Source organism: Lissotriton vulgaris, chromosome 5 (genome assembly GCF_964263255.1).
Source record: "Lissotriton vulgaris chromosome 5, aLisVul1.2, whole genome shotgun sequence".
Classification (NCBI taxonomy): domain Eukaryota; kingdom Metazoa; phylum Chordata; class Amphibia; order Caudata; family Salamandridae; genus Lissotriton; species Lissotriton vulgaris.
Genome location: NC_141693.1, coordinates 399,615,505 through 399,637,741, shown reverse-complemented (window position 1 = coordinate 399,637,741; position 22,237 = coordinate 399,615,505). Strand labels below are relative to the sequence as shown.

The following is a 22,237-nucleotide window of genomic DNA, read 5'->3' as shown; positions in this document are numbered from 1 at the left end:
ATTCTCCACTGTAGAATATGGACAGAAAGAGAAGCTCTTTTTTCCACATGCTTGATATTATCGCAGAGGTCGAATAGCAGGAATGGCAGGAAGCCACTTTGCCATCCAGCTCAAGAACCAACAAGGGCAAGGGTCCTTGACCAACTATATCATTTCTAGTCCCCAGTGTGTTGAAGACTCAACCACTGTATTGTGTCTGAAGCTTAAAGAGTACTGAGTCACTTGGTCTTAAGAACCAAGTTACATGATCGCTGCAAATACACATCTCAGCCCTAAAGAGCAGACGCAAGAATCATTCATTCCAGAAATAACCTGGAATAGATCGTGCATCAGATGCCCCATCATTTAAGGTATGTTTGTGAGTTTTACAGAGTTGGCTTCCTTCTAGTGCTCAATTGCCTGAGTGCACTTAGAGAATCGTTGGCCTTTTTCAGCTCTGACTTTGTAAGTAATTATTTGCAGTTCACAGTAACTTGATTATCACTGGTATTTGACACCAATTTGATATGACCCTGTAATTATGACCAATATTAGTAACAAAGTATTAAGTATTGGATTGGAGTATCCATGCACAGGTAACACCAGATACAACTGACATAGAATCTATGAGTAAACTTGAAATGTAGAATAAGAATATACAATCAATGATCAATGGAAGCAAAGGTAAAACTGCCTATCATGTTAGGAGGTCGGAAAATATAAGTACATGCAAACTTAAGTTACAGAATGTTTACTATGAACTTACACATACCTTCCTTTCTTAGATAAAAACACAAATGAACAAAATAAAAAGAAAAAAAACAAAAATTAAAACCAATGTATATATTATCAGTACATAACAAAACCCTCAAACCTTTTAGGTAATTTAGTGTTTCTCTTTCAGTTTTCAGTAGTACCTGAGGAAACAGTAATCTCATGAGTGACAACTCAACTGCTGTTTGTATTATCCTTCCTCACTTTGAATTTGTATGAGTCACTTGCAAAAAAATAAGGTTCATTACTCATACTTAAATGTTTTATTTATTCTGAGCAATCTAGAAATACTCCACCAAGTGCTCGTTGATAAGCAAGGCTTATGTTTTTCCTACCTTTACAATTATCCACACTTTTGAAAATTTGGAACTCCTTTTTTTTTTTTAACATGTCCAGGCAAACTGATTTTGACATCTTCTCCAACACATAGTGGACTTTGCTTGGGTATAAAAACGTTTCATTTATTGTTTCCTTAACATTCCTTTTGACAATATCATAGATTTCCTTTAAATAAAAAATTTTACCGCTGGAAAACAACCAACTTGGATTTAACTGCTGTCTTTGTATAACCAAATTTCCTCCTTTTCAGTTACTCAATGTGGTGTGCGATGAAACGACCACAACAAATCCACCACATGTTTTTTTTAGCATCAATATGTGCTCTGAGAGCTAATTGGATGCATTCCATAAATCTCTCAACCAAACTGTTAGATTTGGGGGTCTCTAGTTGGCAGAGGTAGGTACCTTTGACAAATAGGGACTTTTGTGTCTAGCCAGGGTAAGGGGGTATACCCCTAAAATAACCCCTGCTCACCCCTTGGTAGCTTGGCACGAGCAGACAGGCTTATCTCAGAGGCAGTGTGCAAAGCATTTGTGAACACATACCGTAATCCAGTGACAACACTACAGATGGACACCACACAGTTGTATATTAAAAATAAGTATTCTTTATATAGATTTAACACACGACCACAAACAACAAACATTCACAATACTGTACTTAAAAAGGTAGAATTAGCTTAGTTATCTTCAGATGGTAAATGTGACACTGAGTTCAATGTACCTTAAGATGCGCAACGCAAGGCAACAAGAGTTTTGCAGGGAAGATGATGCGGGAGTCCCCTACATGCAAGGATAGTGATGCGTTGAAGATCTGGTGCAAAGAAACAAAGTTGGCGCTTTCTTCTTGATGCGACACGCTTCCCGGTGATGCGGCAGCGTCTGCTGCGACGCCAATCTTCTTCTCTGATGATGCAAGATGCGTCACACGATGCGAGCCGCGACAGGCCCTGCGACACGCTTCCCATTGATGCGGCAGCGTCTGCTGCGACATCGATCCTCTCCCTTTGCGATGCGAGTAGCTTCCACAACGATGCGAGTGGCGACAGACCCTGCAACACTCTTCCCGGTGATGCGGCGGCATCTGCTGTGACGTCGATCCTCTTCTCTGACGATGAGCCGCGACAGGCCCTGCGACACGCTTCTCGGAGATGCGGTGGCGTCTGATGCGACGTCGATCCTCTTCACCGGCGATGAGCCGTGACAGGTCCTGCGACTCAGTTCTCAGTGATGTGGCGGAGTCTGCTGCGACGTCGATCCTCTCCCCTGGCGTTGTGAGGCGCTTCGGTGGCCCTGCGATGACTCAACAATTCCTCTGCAACACGCTTCCCAGTGATGCCGCAGCGTCTGCTGCTACATCAATCCTCTTCTCCGGCGATGAGTGGTGTTGTGAAGCGGCAGCTCAACGACACGCTTCCTGTTCTTGAGTCGCGCTTCCAGCTCCTTGCGACATGCAGTTCCTCAGAAAATCCAGTACAGTTGCAGGCACTTCCAAAGAACTCTTGGGGAGCTGGTGAGTGAAGTCTGCTGTCCCTGAGACTTCAGCAGGAGGCAAGCTCTTCTCTCAAGCCCTTGGAGATCCTTCACAAGTTGAATAAAGTACATACAAAGTTCCTTTCTCCTTTCTTTGGCAGTCAGGCAACCACTGCAGGCCAATCACCCAAGTAGCACTTCAGCTTAGGGATAGTCCTCTCCTCAGCAAAGGTTACTTCTTGTTTCCCAAAGTGATCTAATTCTCTGGGGTCTGTGTCCCCTCTTTTATACACAGTTGCTCTTTGTTCTCTGAAGGCAGAGAGGCCTTTGCCTAGTCCAAACCAGTTCTGGTCAGTCCTGGAGCACTCTGTTTACAGGACTCCTTCTTTTCTTTCACAGTGCAGGGCAGAGACATCAGACGCACCACAGGAGGTGGAGCCAGCATTGTGGAGGGAAGGCTCAGCCCTATTCAGATCCCAGGTGCAACTCCTCCCACCCATCTGCATGTAGATCTCTCTATTTAGTCCTGTTCTGACTCACCCTGCCTCCTGGAATCCCCCAGCCCCGGTCACTCAAACTCCAGATAAGGAATACACAACCTAGCAGAGGCAGGCTTGGATAGTTGGACAAGAAAATACCTACTTTCTAAAAGTGGTATTTTCAAACACAGAATGTTAAAACCAACTTCACTAAAAGATGTATTTTTATCATTCTGAGTTCAGGCATACTAAACTCGCATTTCTACCTGGTTCCCTGAGTCCGTTAGGCTTATAAGATGTAATAATCAAACTGCCCATTCTGGCCTATGGGGAGCAGGTAGCCGTGCAATAGTGAAAAATGAAAATGGCTGTAATTCACTATTAGGACATGCCACACACACACCAGGGCTTGTCCTTCCTTATACTTACATGTACCCTGCCCTTGGGCCTACCAAAGGGGTGTCTGATAAGAAGAAAAGGGAAGGTTTAGGGACTGGCAAGTGGGTGCACTTGCACAGTCAGCATGGCAGTACCAGACTGCACACAGGCTCTGCAATGGCAAGCCTTAGACACACTTTTACAGGCTGCATCTGTGGGTGGCACAACCAGTGCTGCAAGCCCACCAGCAGCATTTGGTTTACAAGCCCCGGGCACTCCCGGTGCACTGTACTAGGGTCCGACAGGTAAACCAAACCAGCCAATCATGGAATCACTAATCCATACATCAATTTACAATAGGGAGCACTTGCACTGTGGCACTGGACAGCAGTGGCACAGTGTCCAAAGCATCTAACACCAGCAAAAACACACGAGGCAACAGCAAAAATGGAAAGGAGACCCAAGCCAAGGTGCCAGGTCTAACACAAAACATTCATGTTCTGTGAGTATAATGCAGTTCTAATATGTTAAATACAAGTTCTTTAAACAATTAACTAATTTACTGGAAGTAAACTGCGTCCCGTTTGTCTGAAGCAACAGAATTAGGAAACCCTTCTCTCCTAAAAGTGTCTTGAAGGAAATCAATGACCTCTGTATTGGGCTGCGCAATCCACCCAAGTACTACCCATTTAGAAAAAAAGTAAATCATAACCAATAAGTAGATTTTTCCAATGCCTTAATGGGGCCCCAACAGATCTATGGCTAAGTTAAGTTTTTCCAGGGCTTCTCTGATAATATAGATTTAATATGATCAGTTTGTTGGATGTTCAACAACTTGTCTGAATTAAGACATAAAGGACAGTTTTCTACAAACTTAAAGATATCAGAATCCATACATGGCCACCACAACCACTCCCTAACTTTCTTAATGGTGCTTGATTTTCCCAAATGACCTAAATAAGCAATCAAAACAAGTTTCTTCCTGATGCCAAAAGGTGGAGCATAACTTTCTCCTTTCACAATCACCTAATGTTCCAAAAATGTATCTTCCCTGACCTTCCAAAACACATGATGTTCTTAAGATAACTGCCTCTCCGATGGCCAACCCTTCAAAATGTACTCGGAGTTATTTCAAAGATTAATTTGCTGAAACACCATTCTACCAATCTTCTTTCTGTAAAACCTGCCCACCTGAAAGCACTACATACTCCAAATGTGTTACCACACAGCGAGAATGTAAATTATTAGAAAACCGTACCTCACCCGACAGCCTAGACAAACAGTCTGCTCTCACATTTTATTTTCCTGGTATATACGTCATTGTAACATTGTACTCATACCACTCAAGTTAGCTAGTTACCGCATTCATTTAGAAGAAGCTTTACCCATGGCATGTTTTGATAACAAAAATCAAGGTTTATGGTCAGTTTTCAAATGAAAAGGTTTACCCCAAAGATGCATCTTAAAATGTTCTACCGACCAAGCGCAACCTAATGCTTCCCGTTCTATCGTGGAATACCTGGTTTCAGCAACTGACAATAGTCTAGAGCCAAAAGCAATGGTGTGTTCCACACCATCTTTGAGTTAAGTTAAAACTGTACCTATACCTAAATCACCGCATTGTGAACAAATGAAGATAGGGTTTATATTTAATTGTCTTTTAACATGTTAAAAGCATATATATGTTCTTCAAACCACTCAGGTTTTACCCCTTTCTTAAGTAAGGCTGCAAAAGAAGCACTATGTCAGCAAATTGTTGTACAAATGTGGAGTAATATTCTCATAAACCCAAAAATGACTTGAGATGTTCTTTACTTTTAGGTTTTTGCACGTTTTTAATTGATTGTAATAAATCTTTCTTAGGGGAAATGCCTGTTTCTGCAATAGTGTGCCCTGAATACTCTACCTCATGAGCATTGGTCCAGACAAATTGTCATGCCTTTTTCTTCCAATATCGTTAAGACTTTACTCAAAAGTTTGAGATGTTGATTTGCCGATCAGAATACACCAAAATGTCATCTTGAAACGCAACCACCCCTTTGATATCCCTGAACAGACAAAAAAACAACTTGTGGACTATCGATGCAGCAAACGCAAGCCCAAACGGCATCCTAATATACATGCATGCCCCAAAAGGTATTATGAATGTAGAAATATATATAGAATCACTTGTCAAATCAACCTGATGATAGGCAGCTTTAGGTTCAACGACTGCAAAATATTTTGCCCCACCCAATTTTGCAAACAATTTGTGGAGTTTAGGCAACCGATGGCTATCCACAGCAATTTATTTGCTCACCCATCTAAGGTCCACACACATCCAGAGTTCCCCCTTTTTTTTTTTTACTAAAACCACTAAAGAAACACATTCTGACACATTCACAGGCTCAATCACCTCTTCCTCACACACGCTTATAAGCATTTTGGATAATTCACACGAACTGATAGTGCAACATGTCTCAGTTTGTGTTTGGTGGGTACAATATCCTTCTTCAGTTGGATATGGTGAGGACAGCCCTTCACTTTCCCAAGTTCCTTTCAAAATAGACTCTTGTGTTTGTTAAGGAGACTTTCGAATGAATTTTCTTCACTTAACATACTTTGAATCATTATTGTCACTTCTGCCATACACACTTGTACTTTGGCATTAAGATGAAGTGTAATTTCAAACCTCCCTTGATGTCTTCGCCCCAACACTTCAATCACTACATAAACTTTACCAATAATGGTCTTATGTTTGAAACCTATATCTGACACAAAATAACCCACCATGTTGATTTATTTTTCCCTAAACCCATAAACTCTAACATCTGTAGATCCTAAACCCTTATCATGCCAAATCCTATTGAACAAAGAGTCATGTATGATGGTGTATGGGGATCCTAAATCAGCCATGACTTCTAGTGTTCTCCCATCAATGCCGATTTCATACATCTTGTCACATAAGGCTTCATATCCACTTCATCACACATCTTTTTGTTATTGCAAATCACTTGAACATTCATAGCTCCTTCGTAATCATCCCTTTCATTCATAGCTCCTTCATAATCACCCCCTTGACTCACACCATGTTCTCTTACACACAGCCCCACATTTTCCATGGATGCATCCTCATCCAAGGTATTCTCTTGCACACTAGACACTTTATTGAGTACGCTCCAACCCATCACCACAAAACGACCAATCTTCCCACAATTAAAACATTCTTTACACTGAGCAGGACATGCTTTAAAATGAACAGAGTGTGTTTTTGAACCTCAACGGTTGCACTGAAATGTACTGTTCATTAAAACAGTGTGCAGTTTAATAATCTTCCTTTAGCTCCCATAGACTTGTTTGTGCTTTTCCTTGCCAACGCAGACACCCTGTGGAGCAATGTCGAGATTAATAGTTTTAAAATAATTAATAGACTGTTCTACACTCTTAGCAATATCAATTGCTCCTTGCAAGGGGGGATTACGCCGGCGTAAAAGTTGCTCTTGAATTTTCTTGTTGGAGCAGCGCATGATCAATTGGCCCTGAATATGTGTATCCACTTGTGCACCAAATGTACAATCAGCAGCAAGAATTCTCAATACTGACATGTATGAGTCAACTGGCTCCTCCAACAGCTGGCCGAGTGTAAAGATTAAACTTTTCCAAGACAACATGTGGTTCTTTGGTGAATCTATTTTTAAGTCGAACTCTTCAGTAAAACTATTGTCATCTCCTGCTTCTACTCCATGTTGTGGTGCCCCTGAAGGCAAGTGTTCAAAGATGTTTTCCTCATCTATTCCCAGTAAATTGAAAAACAATGCCTTTTTCCTATCGGTCTCAAACGAATTTCCATCAATAGCCAACATTTAGTCTTTAAAGAGTCTGTCATTTTTCCCGTTTCATGCTTTGATGATTGAGAACACTAAAGAAAGGAATAGGAGGATTCCCGTATGTGTTGTTAATATTTGCTTATAGAGCAAGTATCGCAAAGTAAAATGGCAATTCAAAATAAACAAGATTTCACCTTAGAATCTAGTTACCACTACATCCGCGTGTGAAAAAAGAAGTCCTTCTGCTGATGTGTTCGCGTTCAACTCAATGTGGTTCTCCTGCATGAGCTGATGCTCGCAGCTAAGTACGCAATGCCTCGAGCAAGAGTCGATACTCGCGCCAGGTCAGTGTTGTCTCATGCTGTACAAAAGCAAACTCACTTGCCAGTAGCCACGCAGGTGCCAAATCTCTCAAAAGTATCCAAAATCCCCCAATTTCAGCCAAATAGTCCAGGGCCGGCTTTAGTTATGGTGGCGCACTGTGCAACAATGTTTGTTGGCGCAACCCCCAATGACCACCTCACCAGAGTCCATCAATACCACCAATGCCCCCCAAGTCTCCATACCACTGTCTCTTAGATTGATTTAGTTTTATAGCGCCACTGATACCAGTTTAAGGCATCAGAACACTTTATATCACACATACATTGCATAGAGACAATCATACGTGTGTAAATCAGTGTATAGGACATGTTACATAAGACATAGGACTACAAGGTGGAGGAGTAACAAGTCATCCATACTGGAAGGCAGTATAGTTTGAGTCCTTGGTCTGGAAAAGCACAAATTCAGAATTTAAAATGTAACACCATTGTTAGGGGTTTTCTTTAATAATAAGAATTGATTTCTACCCAACTTAACCATTTTTGCATTTGCTATTTGTTCTGCTCCTTTTGCTCACTTTATTGTAATATGTTATGCTCCCGAATGTTTTGCTATGCAATTGCTGAGAAGCGCTCCGATATCCTCCGGTCAGGCTAGCGCTATACAAAACTTCATAAATAAAAAATTCAAAATAAATATTAAAATAAAGAAAACTGGGCAAAAAAACATGTAGCTGTAATATATTCCTTGCAGTTTGTATGCAGCTCTTTGAGGACAGTTAGTAGCTCACTGCTGCTCAAAATTAGGATTAAAACTATTAAACTGCAAGTAACAAAAGTATCTCTGACAGAAGCGATAACCCATTGACCAATTTATAGTGTATGCACTTTGGGATCTGAAGGGGACACGTTCTTTGCAGCAGACACATTAACCTTCTGCGCTATGATGAGTCATAACTTTCACTACCAGACAAAGCTCTGGTCTCTCGCCAGGAAGAACATTAATCACCGGAGGTATTGTCACATTTTTATTGATGCTTGAAAAATGATGGGACAAGGAAGGTAGCATGAGGTGCTTTTAAAACAATAAACATGGCGCCCCCACCCCATGTCAGCGCCCGGTGCGGTGGCACCAATCGCACCACCCTAGAGCCGGCCCTGAGAGAGTCTGTCAACACATACCGTACCTCGTGTATGTAAACATAAACACGAACGACCTCAGGAGACACAATAATTTCGCTTCAGCGCTGCCAAACTTTAAAATCTGGTGAAATTTCAATAAATCCCCTCTCGCTGTGTCACACACAAGATAGTGTATGATAATGGATGCTCCCTCAGGGTCCTTCCCCATCTCATTGCCAACATGTGGTATGCAATGATGACCAATAGAAGTAAGAAAGTATATTGGAGCATTCATGCACAGGTAAAACCAAATTTAACTGGCATAGAATCCATGAGTGAAATTGTAATGTAGACAAGAATATATAATCAATGACAGATGGAAGCAAAGGTAAACACCTATAATGTCTGCAAACATAAGTAAATACATGCAAACTTAGTTATAGAATGTTTATTATGAAATTACCACAGACCCAAGTGGAGGAACACTGATGTTGAATTATAGACAGACAGAAAAAGTCTGTGTTTATGTTCTCAAACTAAGAGCAAAAATGGAGCGGGTCACAAGTGTTGATGCAAGAACAGTGCCAAAAAAACAGCAGAGCCTGAATGAATTGTACTCCAATTTTCCAGAAGGAAATTAAATCAAATAGGATCAATTTGCTGATTCATGAAAAATAAGAATGTAGTAAGTTTCACTCATTATTGAACTAGCAAGATCTTTCAACACTTGCCCTTGCCTCAGAGTAGAATACCAAAAGTATGTACCAAAAGCATTGACAAAATCAGTAGGTTTTACAGTTTAAAATTGTAACCTGATGATTCTTAAGTTGTGTTTGGTGATCAGTTATTTTTCTTTTTTGTTTCAGAATGATAAGTGTGCACACACTTTCACAATCAGCTTAAAATGACCTGCCTTTGGGACAAACACAACACTCATCTAAACAAGCATTGGCATAGCCAATAGGTCTCGCATTTGGGACCTTACAAGTGTTAGCCATGCAACAGTTGGTGTCGTTGCACCAAGGATATTCTGCTGCACTGATGGCTGGTGGTGTGTGTGCCTGGTGGAAGCGTGCACTGACGGCTGGTGGTGTGTGTGCCTGGTGGAAGTGTGCACTGACTGCTGGTGGTGTGTGTGCCTGGTGAAAGCATGCACTGACGGCTAAGGTGCGTGTGCGCCTGGTGAAAGCGTGCACGGACGGCTGGTGGTGTATGCCTGGTGGATGCGTGCACCAACGGCTGGTAGTGTGTGACGGTGCCTGGTGAAAGTGTGCACTGACTACTGGTTGTGTGTGTGCCGGATTGAAGCGTGCACTGACGGCTGGTGGTGTGTGTGCCTGGTGGAAGCGTGCATGGACTGCTGGTGGTGTGTGTGCCTGATGGAAGCGTGCACGGACGGCTGATGGTGTGTGTGCCTGGTTGAAACGTGCACTGATGGCTGGTGGTGTGTGTGCCTGGTGGAAGCGTGCACCGACGGCTGGTGGTGTGTGTGTGTCTGGTGGAAACGTGCACTCATGGCTGGTGGTGTGTGCGCCTGGTGGAAGTGTGCACTGATGGCTGGTGTGTGTGCCTGGGGGAAGTGTGCGCCTGGTGGAAGCGTGCACTGACCGCTGGTGGTGTGTGCCTGGTGGAAGTGTGCACTGATGGCTGGTGGTGTGTGTGCCTGGTGGAAGCGTGCACTGACAGCTGGTGGTGTGTGTGCCTGATGGAAGCGTGCACGGACAGCTGGTGGTGTGTGAGCCTGGAGGAAGCGTGCACTGACGGCGGGTGGTGTGTGCCTGTTGGAAGCATGCACCGACGGCTGGTAGTGTGTGTGCATGGTGAAAGCGTGCACTGACGGCTGGTAGTGTGTGTGCCTGGTGGAAGCACGCACTGACGGCTGGTGGTGTGTGTGCCTGGTGGAAGCGTGCACGGATGGGTGGTGGTTGTTTGCCTGGTGAAAGCGTGCACTGGTGGAAGCATTCAACGACGGCTGGTAGTGTATGACGGCTGGTAGTGTGTGTGCCTGGTGAAAGTGTGCACTGACGGCTGGTAGTGTGTGTGCCTGGTGGAAGCACGCACTGACGGCTGGTGGTGTGTGTGCCTGGTGGAAGCGTGCACGGGTGGGTGGTGGTTGTTTGCCTGGTGAAAGCGTGCACTGATGGCTGGTGGTGCGTGTGTCCGGTGAAAGCGTGCACTGACGGCTGGTGGTGTGTGTGTGTGCCTGGTGAAAGTGTGTACTGACGGCTGGTGGTGTGTGTTCCTGGTGGAAGCGTGCACTGACAGCTGGTGGTGTGTGGGCCTGGTGGAAGCGTGCACGGGTGGGTGGTGGTTGTTTGCCTGGTGAAAGCGTGCACTGATGGCTGGTGGTGCGTGTGTCCGGTGAAAGCGTGCACTGACGGCTGGTGGTGTGTGTGTGTGCCTGGTGAAAGTGTGCACTGACGGCTGGTGGTGTGTGTTCCTGGTGGAAGCGTGCACTGACAGCTGGTGGTGTGTGGGCCTGGTGGAAGCGTGCACTGACGGCTGGTGGTGTGTGCGTCTGGTGGAAGCAGGAGCCTTCACAGTGATAGAAGACACAAATTAAACTGACGAAGAGGAGGGGAAGGGGGAGGGGAGGGGGAGTGCGAGCAGAGGAGCATGATTCACAGATAGAAGACGCAAAAGAAGCTGACCAGGAGGGAAGGGGTGAAATGGAGGGGGGTAGTGCAAGCAGAGGAGCCTGATTTGAGCAATAAAAACACAGATGGCAGCTGTGCACGTGCACGAGCTCGTGAACGCAAGCTGTAGGCCAGCAAAAGCCTCTGGTGGCACTTTTAAAAGCCACTTACTAAATGTCTCGAAGAGACAGCGCATGCGCTGTCTCAGGCGAGACCTAAAAACTAGTATGCCTACCAGCAGGGCCGGCCTTAGGCGTGTGCAAGCTGTGCACCTGCACAGGGCCACCAAACCCCAGGGGCCACCACGCCAATATATATCCTTAAAATAATAATCCTCTGAGGATGGATACATATTTGCGTGGAGGCCCCTGGCAGGGATTTGGCGGCCTCCGGCTCTGTTTCACTTCCAAACACCTTCCTGAGCTCCGGGGGGACTCCGCCCTACCGGACACCCACTTCAGGGGCCCCCTACCTACGCTCCCTGCCCAGGGCCACCATGAGCCTAGAGCCACCCCTGCTACCAGCCATGTGTTTAATGAATATGCGCAGTATTTTCACACCCTAACTTAACAGCTGCTATGAAATTCAGGCATTCAACAACACATGCAATGTCTTGATATAGATACAACACTCCTGTGATATATCACCATCCATGCCATTCCATACTATGAGAAGAGAGAGAAATGTTACTTGTTAGAACTGCAGGAATAATTTGATGGGGAAGCCAAGGAGAAGGTGGAAAAACTTTGAAAGAGAACCATTTCTAAAACTGGTCCTGAAATCATCAGTAAAAGTCTGGGTCAGTCGCTACGAAGGCGGAGTTGTTAAATGGTAACGAAAGAACAGGCGGGTGGGCCGCCAATGACGAGGAGGAACTAGTGATGCAAGACCACAAATCACTGCATCACTAATTGATGCACTGTTCATCTTTCTACACTTTAAATAAACATTAGCCAAAGTTTCTATTACGTTTATTCAAAGTGTAGAATCAGCAAAAATGGGTGAACCATTACACATTTAGATAGACTTATCCTGAAGACAGCATTCAAAAACATTTTCCTTATCTACAACTGAGAAAATAAAATTGCAAACCCATAAAGAATAGCCACAGGCCTGCACATAAACCATTATAAGGCCACAGCCTTTTTCTGGAAAATCGGGTTAGGGATAAAACACTGACTTGTGCAATCCGGAAACATTTTGGCGTTTTTTCTGTTTTCGCTGCTCTTCTGCTTCAAACTGCAATTGTCGGACAAGGTCATCTGCCTTGATCTCTTTACGGCCGAGGGGAACAACCTGCAAGAAAGAGAAGAGAAAAAAACGATTACATAGACGTCACCAAGTACACATTCCATTGTAATATTCAGGCAAACAGTATGAATAAGAATGTACTTAAACATTCAACACGTACAGTTAAAAATTAACTTCCATTCATTTGTGACAGCTATTAATTGACAACCAAACCACAGCTGCCTCTTTTGCAACATTTAGAGCACATTTCCTTCTCTAACTGGAGTGTCAGGCACGTAGACACGCGTATTCCCGTACCATACCAACATTGCTCCATTATACATTACAAGTCGTTCAAGCCATGTCCTCCACTTAGAGCTTTATCATTTTTTAATTAACAAATGTTGCATAGATTACGAGAAATTACTAAACGCAAGCAGTACACAATGTAAGATTTAAGCGGAGGTGCAATAAGCTCACAAATACTATCATTGCAACTAGGAAACTAAACTCTAATTCTAGCCAGTTTCCTTGAGTGTTCAAAACCTAAGTGGGTAAGATATGAGACGACAAAATATTGAATACATAGCAACAGATTGGACTGGGGAACTTTCTGGCACTGCAAGTGCTAGCACGGAAAGTCTTATGTCAGATCATGCATGTTCTGCAGGCTGCAGCATAAGTATATTTTAAAGGACACGGATATTCTTGCATTAAAACAGTACAGAAAGTTACTATTGTACATATAAAGACCGAGTAGCACTAGAAGGGTTAGTGAAAACTACAGGTCACGCAAAGACATGTAAATACGGCAGCCATGAAAAGAATGGGACCATCATGGCATGTATCCGGCTAAACAAATCCAACCATGATACTTACACCTTTAAATTAATGTAGGCGATGTATGCATTTCACAAGTCTTCGGTAAAAAGCAACATTTTGGAATCTAGTCAATTTGAACAGGTTACCACTGATAAATCCTGTGCAATCCTGGTCAGGGGCTTCTCAGTTTCATCCGCTATTCCTAGGTTGTAGAAGTGTGTCAAATAGACCAAACCCAAACTTTATTTTTTACCTTTACTACATATTGCCAGATTCACTTCTTCCTTACTAGCACATCAGCCTTAGACCAACGGCTTTAAGAATGTTCTTTATTCTTAATCAAAAAGAGGACCTGAGGGAGCTGTACAAAATCTGGTCCAGGTTTCTCACCAAACTCAATCACAAGTTAACCACTTCCGCGCGGATGACAAAGCCAGGTCGTCATGGGCGTTACCTGCGCTACGCGCATGATGAGCTGGCTTTGTCACGTAACCCGCGATTTTTGAAAATCCAGCGCACAGCGGGAAAACGCGGTAGCGGTTAACGACACAACAGTGTGACCAATGGCCTCATGTCACCAATGTTTCACAAGATGGTAGCAATCTGAGCACAAGGCTTCCACTTCAGTGAGAAAAGACTCCTACAAAGAACACAGCTGGAGATAAAGTGGGCAAAGGTTGATTGTTTACGTTTTCAGCTTCAGTGGGCTCACAGTATGACCACTGCCATGCTGGGAGAGGTTTCATGGGGCAGAAAAGGGATGATCAAGTTAGTTACTTTCGTTAACCCTCTTCCTAGTGGATACTGCGTCTAATGGCAAAGTCCTCACTTTGTGCATATTCCTCCAGTGTCAGACTGGATCCAGAAAGCTGTACTTCTACATGTTGGCAGGTGGTGCTGTGCAGCTCTACGCTAACGTTGTTCCTCTCTGGAAGTGACGAGCAGACACGCATACAAGTGCCCATGAGCCCGGACATCAGTTGCTTTCTTAGGCTGGTCCGTGCCCTTAGACACAGAGCCCATTAGTAAATTGGCATTAACAGTAGGGAGATCTCTAGATTGGGACCTTTTTAAATTAAAAAGAGTCCAGCATCACACTATGGCCTTAGTGTAAATAATTATGCGAATTTGGGGTTTGCCAATTGTGTCATATTTTAGGGGTCAGATCACATACACTAGCCTGGACAGCCGTGCCCCCGATGTGCAGTGTTAAAAAATCAGCAGTGTCAGCCCACGGAAAATGGGAGAATTGACAGTGGGGAAAAAAGGTACGTTCTCACACCAATCATCTTCCTCAGATATCAGATTGGTCTCTTTCCAGACAGCCCCATATTAAGAATGTTTTTTGAGAATGGGTGGTCTGAAAGGCAGGTTAAACTCTATTCAAAACGGATTGGATCTCCATCTACATGTGACCTCAGAAAGAATATTATTAGCCACAGTTAAACAGACGAGACAATGTGGTAATGATTTAATTTGTTATTGGGCTACTTACTGAGAGAACATCTTAATTCATGACCACAATGGAAGACCGTTACAAGTGCTAACAGCAGCTAGGTGGATTCAGACCTTTTTCCTGGTGTCCTGCGATTATCCACTAATAATCTAGAAAAGCTAGAGATAAATTAAAGAAACGTGTCGAAATCGCTACGAAAAACTCGTTAGGAAATGATGGTGTTAAAAAGGGTAGAATAAAAAAAATATTGGGCTGAAATGTTCAAAACAGTAAATACCAATGATAAGAGTATGATTTGGAGTATGGTGTATGAAGGTGAGTCTCAAATGAGTAAGTAGAATTTGGGGGCAAAGATAATTAAGAAAACCTGGGAATATGGTGGAGGCAGTGAAAAGTATTAAGCCTTGGATGGCAACTCGCCCAGACTACTGATCGTGTACAGCCTATAATATGTTCAAGAATGATGGGAACCAATTTGCCGGTGTTTCCTAAAGCCATTTTGCATGTGAGATCCACACGTCCTAGGGTAGGGGGTAACACTAATATTCAAGTTAGTTTATAGCATTGCCACATGATTTACCTGAACATTCTACATTGCATCTTTACTTTGTGGTAATACCAAATGGTTTACCATAGTTTGACTCCATCTTGTTTTTTTTTTTTTAACAGTAGTTTTATTTAGTACTAGCAGCCCGTCCCGACGTTGTCTGGGTGTGAATTGCTGCCGGCCAGTAGTATATTGTTTTGTATGATTTCGTTTTTAGATAGCATTTCTTATCTGTGACAGGCCTGTGAAACGCTCCGATTCACAGTGCACTGCTGATGCACTTAAGAGTGCGCGTTTAGTAGTGTGTGAACTCAAGTTTCCTTACTTTATTTTTCCTTGCAATATTATATAGCGCGAACTCGACAACATGGCATGAGCACAATTTACATTACAGAAGAACACATTCATTTGTGGTAGGCATGGGGAGACAAAGCGATATGCCTGGAATCACAGGATGTTGAGCTGATGCCGAGATTCGACCGTAGCTCCCCAGCTATAAAGTTTGCAATTCTAGAACTTGTGGCGGGAGGTGTGTCTAAAAGTGTATGTCGGTGCTGGCCATCAATGAGAGAGACCTGTGCATTTTTCAAATGGGTGGTGAAAAAATATGAGTATGTTGCTGGCGATGTGGGCCGCCATGCCACCAATGTACTTACCGTCGGAGGGTAAACACCCATTATTCCGCAACTTTTTTCCACATACCATCACTCCGCATACTTTCATTACGAAAGTACCATGACTCCGCAATGCCATAATAACGCATGGCATTACATTATATATGCTTTTACCACACATACATTTACAACGAAATTTGTTGTAAATGCATGAATGGTAAAAGCGCGTTTGAAAAAAAAAGTTTGGATAAGGTAAGTATGGCTATAGGGGTATATGTTTTGGGGTACTGAGGTATATGTTTTGGGGTGTTTGGGTATTTTAGGGTTCAGGGGTAGGTTTGGGTTATGGGGTACAGGGGTAGGTTTAGGGATAGGTATGGGTTTTGGGGTACAGGGGTATTTTTAGGGTTCAGGGCTAGGTATGAGTTTTGGGGCATAGGGGTATTTTTAGGGTTCAGGGGTAGGTTTGGGGTACAGGGGTATTTTACGGGTTCAGGGCTAGGTTTGGGTTTTGGGGTACAGCAGGAATTTTTAGGGTTCAGGGCTAGGTTTGGGTTTTGGGGGTACAGGGGTATTTTAGGGTTCAGGGGTAGATTTGGGTTTTGGGGTACAGGGGTATTTTAAGGGTTCAGGGCTAGGTTTGGGTTTTGGGGTACAGTGGTATTTTTAGGGTTCAGGGCTAGGTTTGGGTTTTGGGGTACAGGGGTATTTTTAGGGCTTAGGGATAGGTTTGGGTTTTGGGGTGCAGGGTATATTTATAGGGTTAAGATGGGTTAGTGTTTAAGGGTGTTGGGGTATTTTAAGGGAGCAGGGGTATTTAAAGGGAGCAGGGTGGGATTAGCATACAATATGAGACATGGCATGAAGGGCGGAACGTACCACACGCCCCCAGCGTTTGTCACGCCCCCAGCACACACCCACAGCAGAACGCATACACGCCCACAAGGGAATACTTTGCTGGCACGGTTCTTTTACCTTTTAAATGTATATGGTGGGCGTTTGCATAACCTTTGTCCTTCTGCTGCAACTGCCCTTTCCAACGCTGAATTGGGTGTCGTGATTGGTGCTGTGGTTCCTGAGATTACCCGCTTCAAAGGTTTGGGCTCTCTCTTTATTATATTAGTATGGATTTGGATGGATTGTCTCATCACTCAAAAATAATACAATAATCCACCAGGTATGCTAGTATCAATGAAACAATATTTGCTAAATCAGCATAACTCAGTGGTGTAGTAAAGGATGAAGTTGTTCATATGACGAAACCCCAAGGTATAGACATGCATTTAATTAGGAACACTGCAGTAGCTTCAACAAGTTTGAAAATTCCTCATTGAACTGGTTTGCATAAATTCTGCATCTGATACCAGTCTATTTTCTTGCAAGAGTGATTCATGTTTTCATTGCGACTGTCTGCTGGATGCCAGTATGTGGCTTCTTAATAAAGTCATTTCCCTAATGATTTATCGTAGTAGAATCATTACATATTTTACTGATGAGTTACTGTTCTTGAAGCCCTTAGACAAGTTGTTCTATTCGTACTTTTCAGTGCTGTGGTTTATGTCACTACACACCACCAACAGCCTTTGCCATTTGGCCTTGAAAGAAGACTGACCAAAACCATGGTAAGTCATTGAATTAGACAAGCTGGCAATAGGACAACACATCCTTCAGATCACATGAGGTAAGCTAGCCTGGACAACCTCAAAAAACCATTGTTATGGCTATGCAGCCTCAAAACAACTAAGGTTGGTGAATATTGCATTACACTGCAGCACCTCCAGAAAGGACAGCACAGCTGAGAAACACACAGCACTTGCATACTGCATCTTGCTAGCAGAAATAGCCATGGACATGGTTTTTCTCACATCTCTTCACCAATGAACAACAGCGAGTTTCAGGTCAAAGCAAAATTTTGAAGTTTAAATCTGTATCCTTCAGCATTGTGCTGTCACAGAACGAGTCTCCTCCATCCTTGTTACATCTCATATTGAAGTAAGTTTTAAGAATAAAAAAAAAATGAAGTGTCTAATTTACAACATGGCTCTGCAGGTGTGGAACATTTCGGAACCAAGTTTGCCTGCCAAATTTGTTGGGTCATACAAATAAAGCCTTAATTCTGCTTTTCAACTACCCACATTTTAATTCTGCAACACAATAATAAACTGACTTATTTTTTCAGTGATCCTGGTAGGTCTTCAATGCGGTGGGAAAAACGTGTTCGGATTTTCAAAAACTACAATAATGGAATAAAAATGGAAAAGTATAGGACTCCAATAGACAGAAATCATACTTTGCTAATTTTGGTTGCATGAAGAGGTACTTCCACATCTACCCCAGTCCCCCAAATAATACTCACTCATTAACGGAAATATTATACTTAAACTTAATTTCACTGAATATCCACACAGTCATGGAATGATTTAACCTTTAAACACATCATAAATTTGTAGGCAAACCTGCTGATGTATGTGTGGCTGCACAACGAATTTTAGCTGCACTAAGCGAGCTCCACACTGCTTGGTGCCGGTAGGAGAGGGGGTGCTGGCCAGAGAGGTAGCACTGAAAAGAATATCGCGCAAGAGCATTACAGAGTGAGGAAGGTGTAAAGCAGCAGGGAGCCCGTGGGGGGTTAAAAGGGTGCGAGAGAGAGTGCTTGGAAGTCTGGGAAGATGAGGACATGCGTGTGTATAGAAGGACAGCAAATGAAAATTACAGGGGTGGGAGAGATAGGAGGGAAGGAGGAAAGGAGGGAAGGAGGGAAGGAGGAAAGTAAACAAGCATTAGAAATGCAATAGGGCTCGGATTTATTTGAGTTTGAGCTAATGGCATTGTAAATGGCAATGTCTTTTCGCCATGTGTTATGGAGTGTGTACATGTGGTGTGTAGTGGAATTATGTGGGTTGGATTGGAATTGTAGCAATGGTGGCATGCTGTGCTTTAGATGAATATGTTTGAAAGTAAAGTGTACCATACTGCGATTGCTACAATAGTTAATTGAGGATGCGTTAACAATTGATGCGTGCACTGATGGCTGGTGGTGTGTGTGCCTGCCTGTAGAAATTGTGCACTGATGGCTGGTGGTGTGTGTGCTTGGTGGAAGAGTGCACTGCCGGCTGGAGGTGTGTGTGCCTGGTGAAAGGGTGCACTGACGGCTGGTGGGTGTGTGCTTGGTAAAAGCGTGCACAGATGGCTGGTGGTGTGTGTGTTTGGTGAAAGCGTGCACTGACGGTTGCTGGTGAGTGCGCCTTGTAAAATAATGCACTGACGGCTGGTGTTGTACGCCTGGTGGTGTTTGTGCTTGGTGAAAGCGTGCATTGATGGCTGGTGGTGTTTGGGCCTGGTGAAAGCGTGCACTGACGGCTGGTGGTGTGTTGTTGTGTGTGTGGTTGTGTGTGTAGTGGTGAGTCTATGGGGGTGAGTGTGTGGTAGTGAGTGTGTTATGGTGAGTGGTGATGTGTGTGGTGGTGAGAGAGTGGTGTGTGGTGTGTGTGTGTGTAGTGTGTGTGTGGTGAGTGTGTGGTATGTGTGCGTGGTGTATGTGTGCGTGGTGTGTGCATGGTGTGTGTGTGGTCTTACGTGTGTGGTGGACTTAGTTTGAGGGTTTGTTTCCTGCCCACTCACACACTGCCCCTACACATTCACACACTGCTCACTCTGCACACTCACACTGTTTACCCTGAACACTCACACACTGCAGTCACTGTCACTCTGCAGTCACTGTTACTCTGCAGTCACGGTTACTCTGCAGTCACGGTTACTCTGCAGTCACGGTTACTCTGCAGTCACGGTTACTCTGCAGTCACACTCACTCTGCAGTCAGTGTTCACTCACTGTCACTCTGCACTCATTGTCACTCTGCACTCACTTTTCACTCACTGTCTCTGCACTCGCTCTGCACTCATTGTCACTCTGCACTCACTTTTCACTCACTGTCTCTGCACTCACTCTGCACTCACTGTCACTGTCGCTCTCGCACTCACTGTCGCTCTCGCACTCACTCTGCACTCACCAACACTCTGCACTCACCGTCACTCTGCAGTCACTCTGCACTCACCGTCACTCGCACTCACTCTGCACTCACCGTCACTCTGCACTCACTCTGCACTCACCGTCACTCTGCACTCACTGTCACTCTGCACTCACTCTGCACTCACCGTCACTCTGCACTCACTGTCACTCTGCACTCACTCTGCACTCACCGTCACTCTGCACTCACTGTCACTCTGCACTCACTCTGCACTCACCGTCACTCTGCACTCACTGTCACTCTGCACTCACTCTGCACTCACCGTCACTCTGCACTCACTGTCACTCTGCACTCACTCTGCACTCACCGTCACTCTGCACTCACTGTCACTCTGCACTCACTCTGCACTCACCGTCACTCTGCACTCACTGTCACTCTGCACTCACTCTGCACTCACCGTCACTCTGCACTCACTGTCACTCTGCACTCACTCTGCACTCACCGTCACTCTGCACTCACTCTGCACTCACCGTCACTCTGCACTCACTCTGCACTCACCGTCACTCTGCACTCACTCTGCACTCACTGTCACTCTGCACTCACTCTGCACTCACCGTCACTCTGCACTCACTGTCACTCTGCACTCACTCTGCACTCACCGTCACTCTGCACTCACTCTGCACTCACCGTCACTCTGCACTCACTCTGCACTCACCGTCACTCTGCACTCACCGTCACTCTGCACTCACTCTGCACTCACCGTCACTCTGCACTCACTCTGCACTCACCGTCACTCTGCACTCACTCTGCAGTCACCGTCAGTCTGCAGTCACCGTCACTCTGCAGTCACCGTCAGTCTGCAGTCACCGTCACTCTGCAGTCACCGTCACTCTGCAGTCACCGTCACTCTGCAGTCACCGTCACTCTGCAGTCACCGTCACTCTGCACTCACCGTCACTCTGCACTCACCGTCACTCTGCACTCACCGTCACTCTGCACTCACCGTCACTCTGCACTCACCGTCACTCTGCACTCACCGTCACTCTGCACTCACCGTCACTCTGCACTCACCGTCACTCTGCACTCACCGTCACTCTGCACTCACCGTCACTCTGCACTCACCGTCACTCTGCACTCACCGTCACTCTGCACTCACCGTCACTCTGCACTCACTGTCACTCTGCACTCACTGTCACTCTGCACTCACTGTCACTCTGCACTCACTGTCACTCTGCACTCACTGTCACTCTGCACTCACTGTCACTCTGCACTCACTCTGCACTCTGCACTCACTCTGCACTCTGCACTCACTCTGCACTCTGCACTCACTCTGCACTCTGCACTCACTCTGCACTCTGCACTCACTCTGCACTCTGCACTCACTCTGCACTCACTGTCACTCTGCACTCACTCTGCACTCAATGTCACTGTGCACTCACTCTGCACTCAATGTCACTCTGCACTCAATGTCACTCTGCACTCACTTTGCACTCACTGGCACTCTGCACTCACTGGCACTCTGCACTCACTGGCACTCTGCACTCACTGGCACTCACTGGCACTCTGCACTCACTGGCACTCTGCACTCACTCTGCACTCACTGTCACTCTGCACTCACTGTCACTAAACACCACACAGCATTATCGAGTTCCCCAGTGATTATAAGACAGTAGCACTGTGTGAAATGCAGCGGGGTTTACAACCATACAGATGTCCCAAAAGGCTGCCATGAGCCCGTCCTTACCTCATCTCAGCTGCCACTGTCTTACAGATGTAATGCACCTGAAACCGAATGGGTGACATGCAGGCTTTGACAGAATCGGGCTATTTATTTATTTTATTTAGTGAATTTTGATATCGCGCACAGATACCCCAACGGGGTGTCCCGGCGCTCCTGAGTGATCACATGCTAAACAGCCGCCTCACCCTATGATTTAGTGCCTTAGATACACAGCTGCTCTTGATGTCGTTCCTTCATTGCTACAGTGCACGAACCCACCTGGATACTTTATCCGGGACCTGCGCCTGTCTCTTAACACACCTGCAGTAAAAGAATGACAGGAGAAAAGCCTAGTTACAAAGTAAACAGTGTCAGAACTCCTAAGTTCCTATGCTTTGCAAGAGGGCTCCCATGTAAAGCGCTCAGACACCTTTGGGCAAAGTTCGCGCTATACAAAATTGCATCAAGTAAATGAAAATGAACCGGAGATGCCAAAGATGGAGCCCAGAGCTCCACAACTCCTCTCTCTGTCTGCATCTCCGCCCTGTGTGACTTCACAACTCTTACATTTG

General features: G+C 44.8%; 1 protein-coding gene across 1 annotated transcript in view; it reads right to left on the bottom strand.

Moving 5' to 3' along the window:
* LRRC47 (leucine rich repeat containing 47) overlaps nt 1-22,237 on the bottom strand; it is a 218,038-nt gene that overhangs the window by 76,031 nt on the left and 119,770 nt on the right. The window contains exon 4 of the mRNA XM_086921740.1: nt 12,490-12,605. Within this exon, the coding sequence (XP_086777866.1) occupies nt 12,490-12,605 (116 nt within the window). The remainder of the gene's footprint in view (nt 1-12,489; nt 12,606-22,237) is intronic.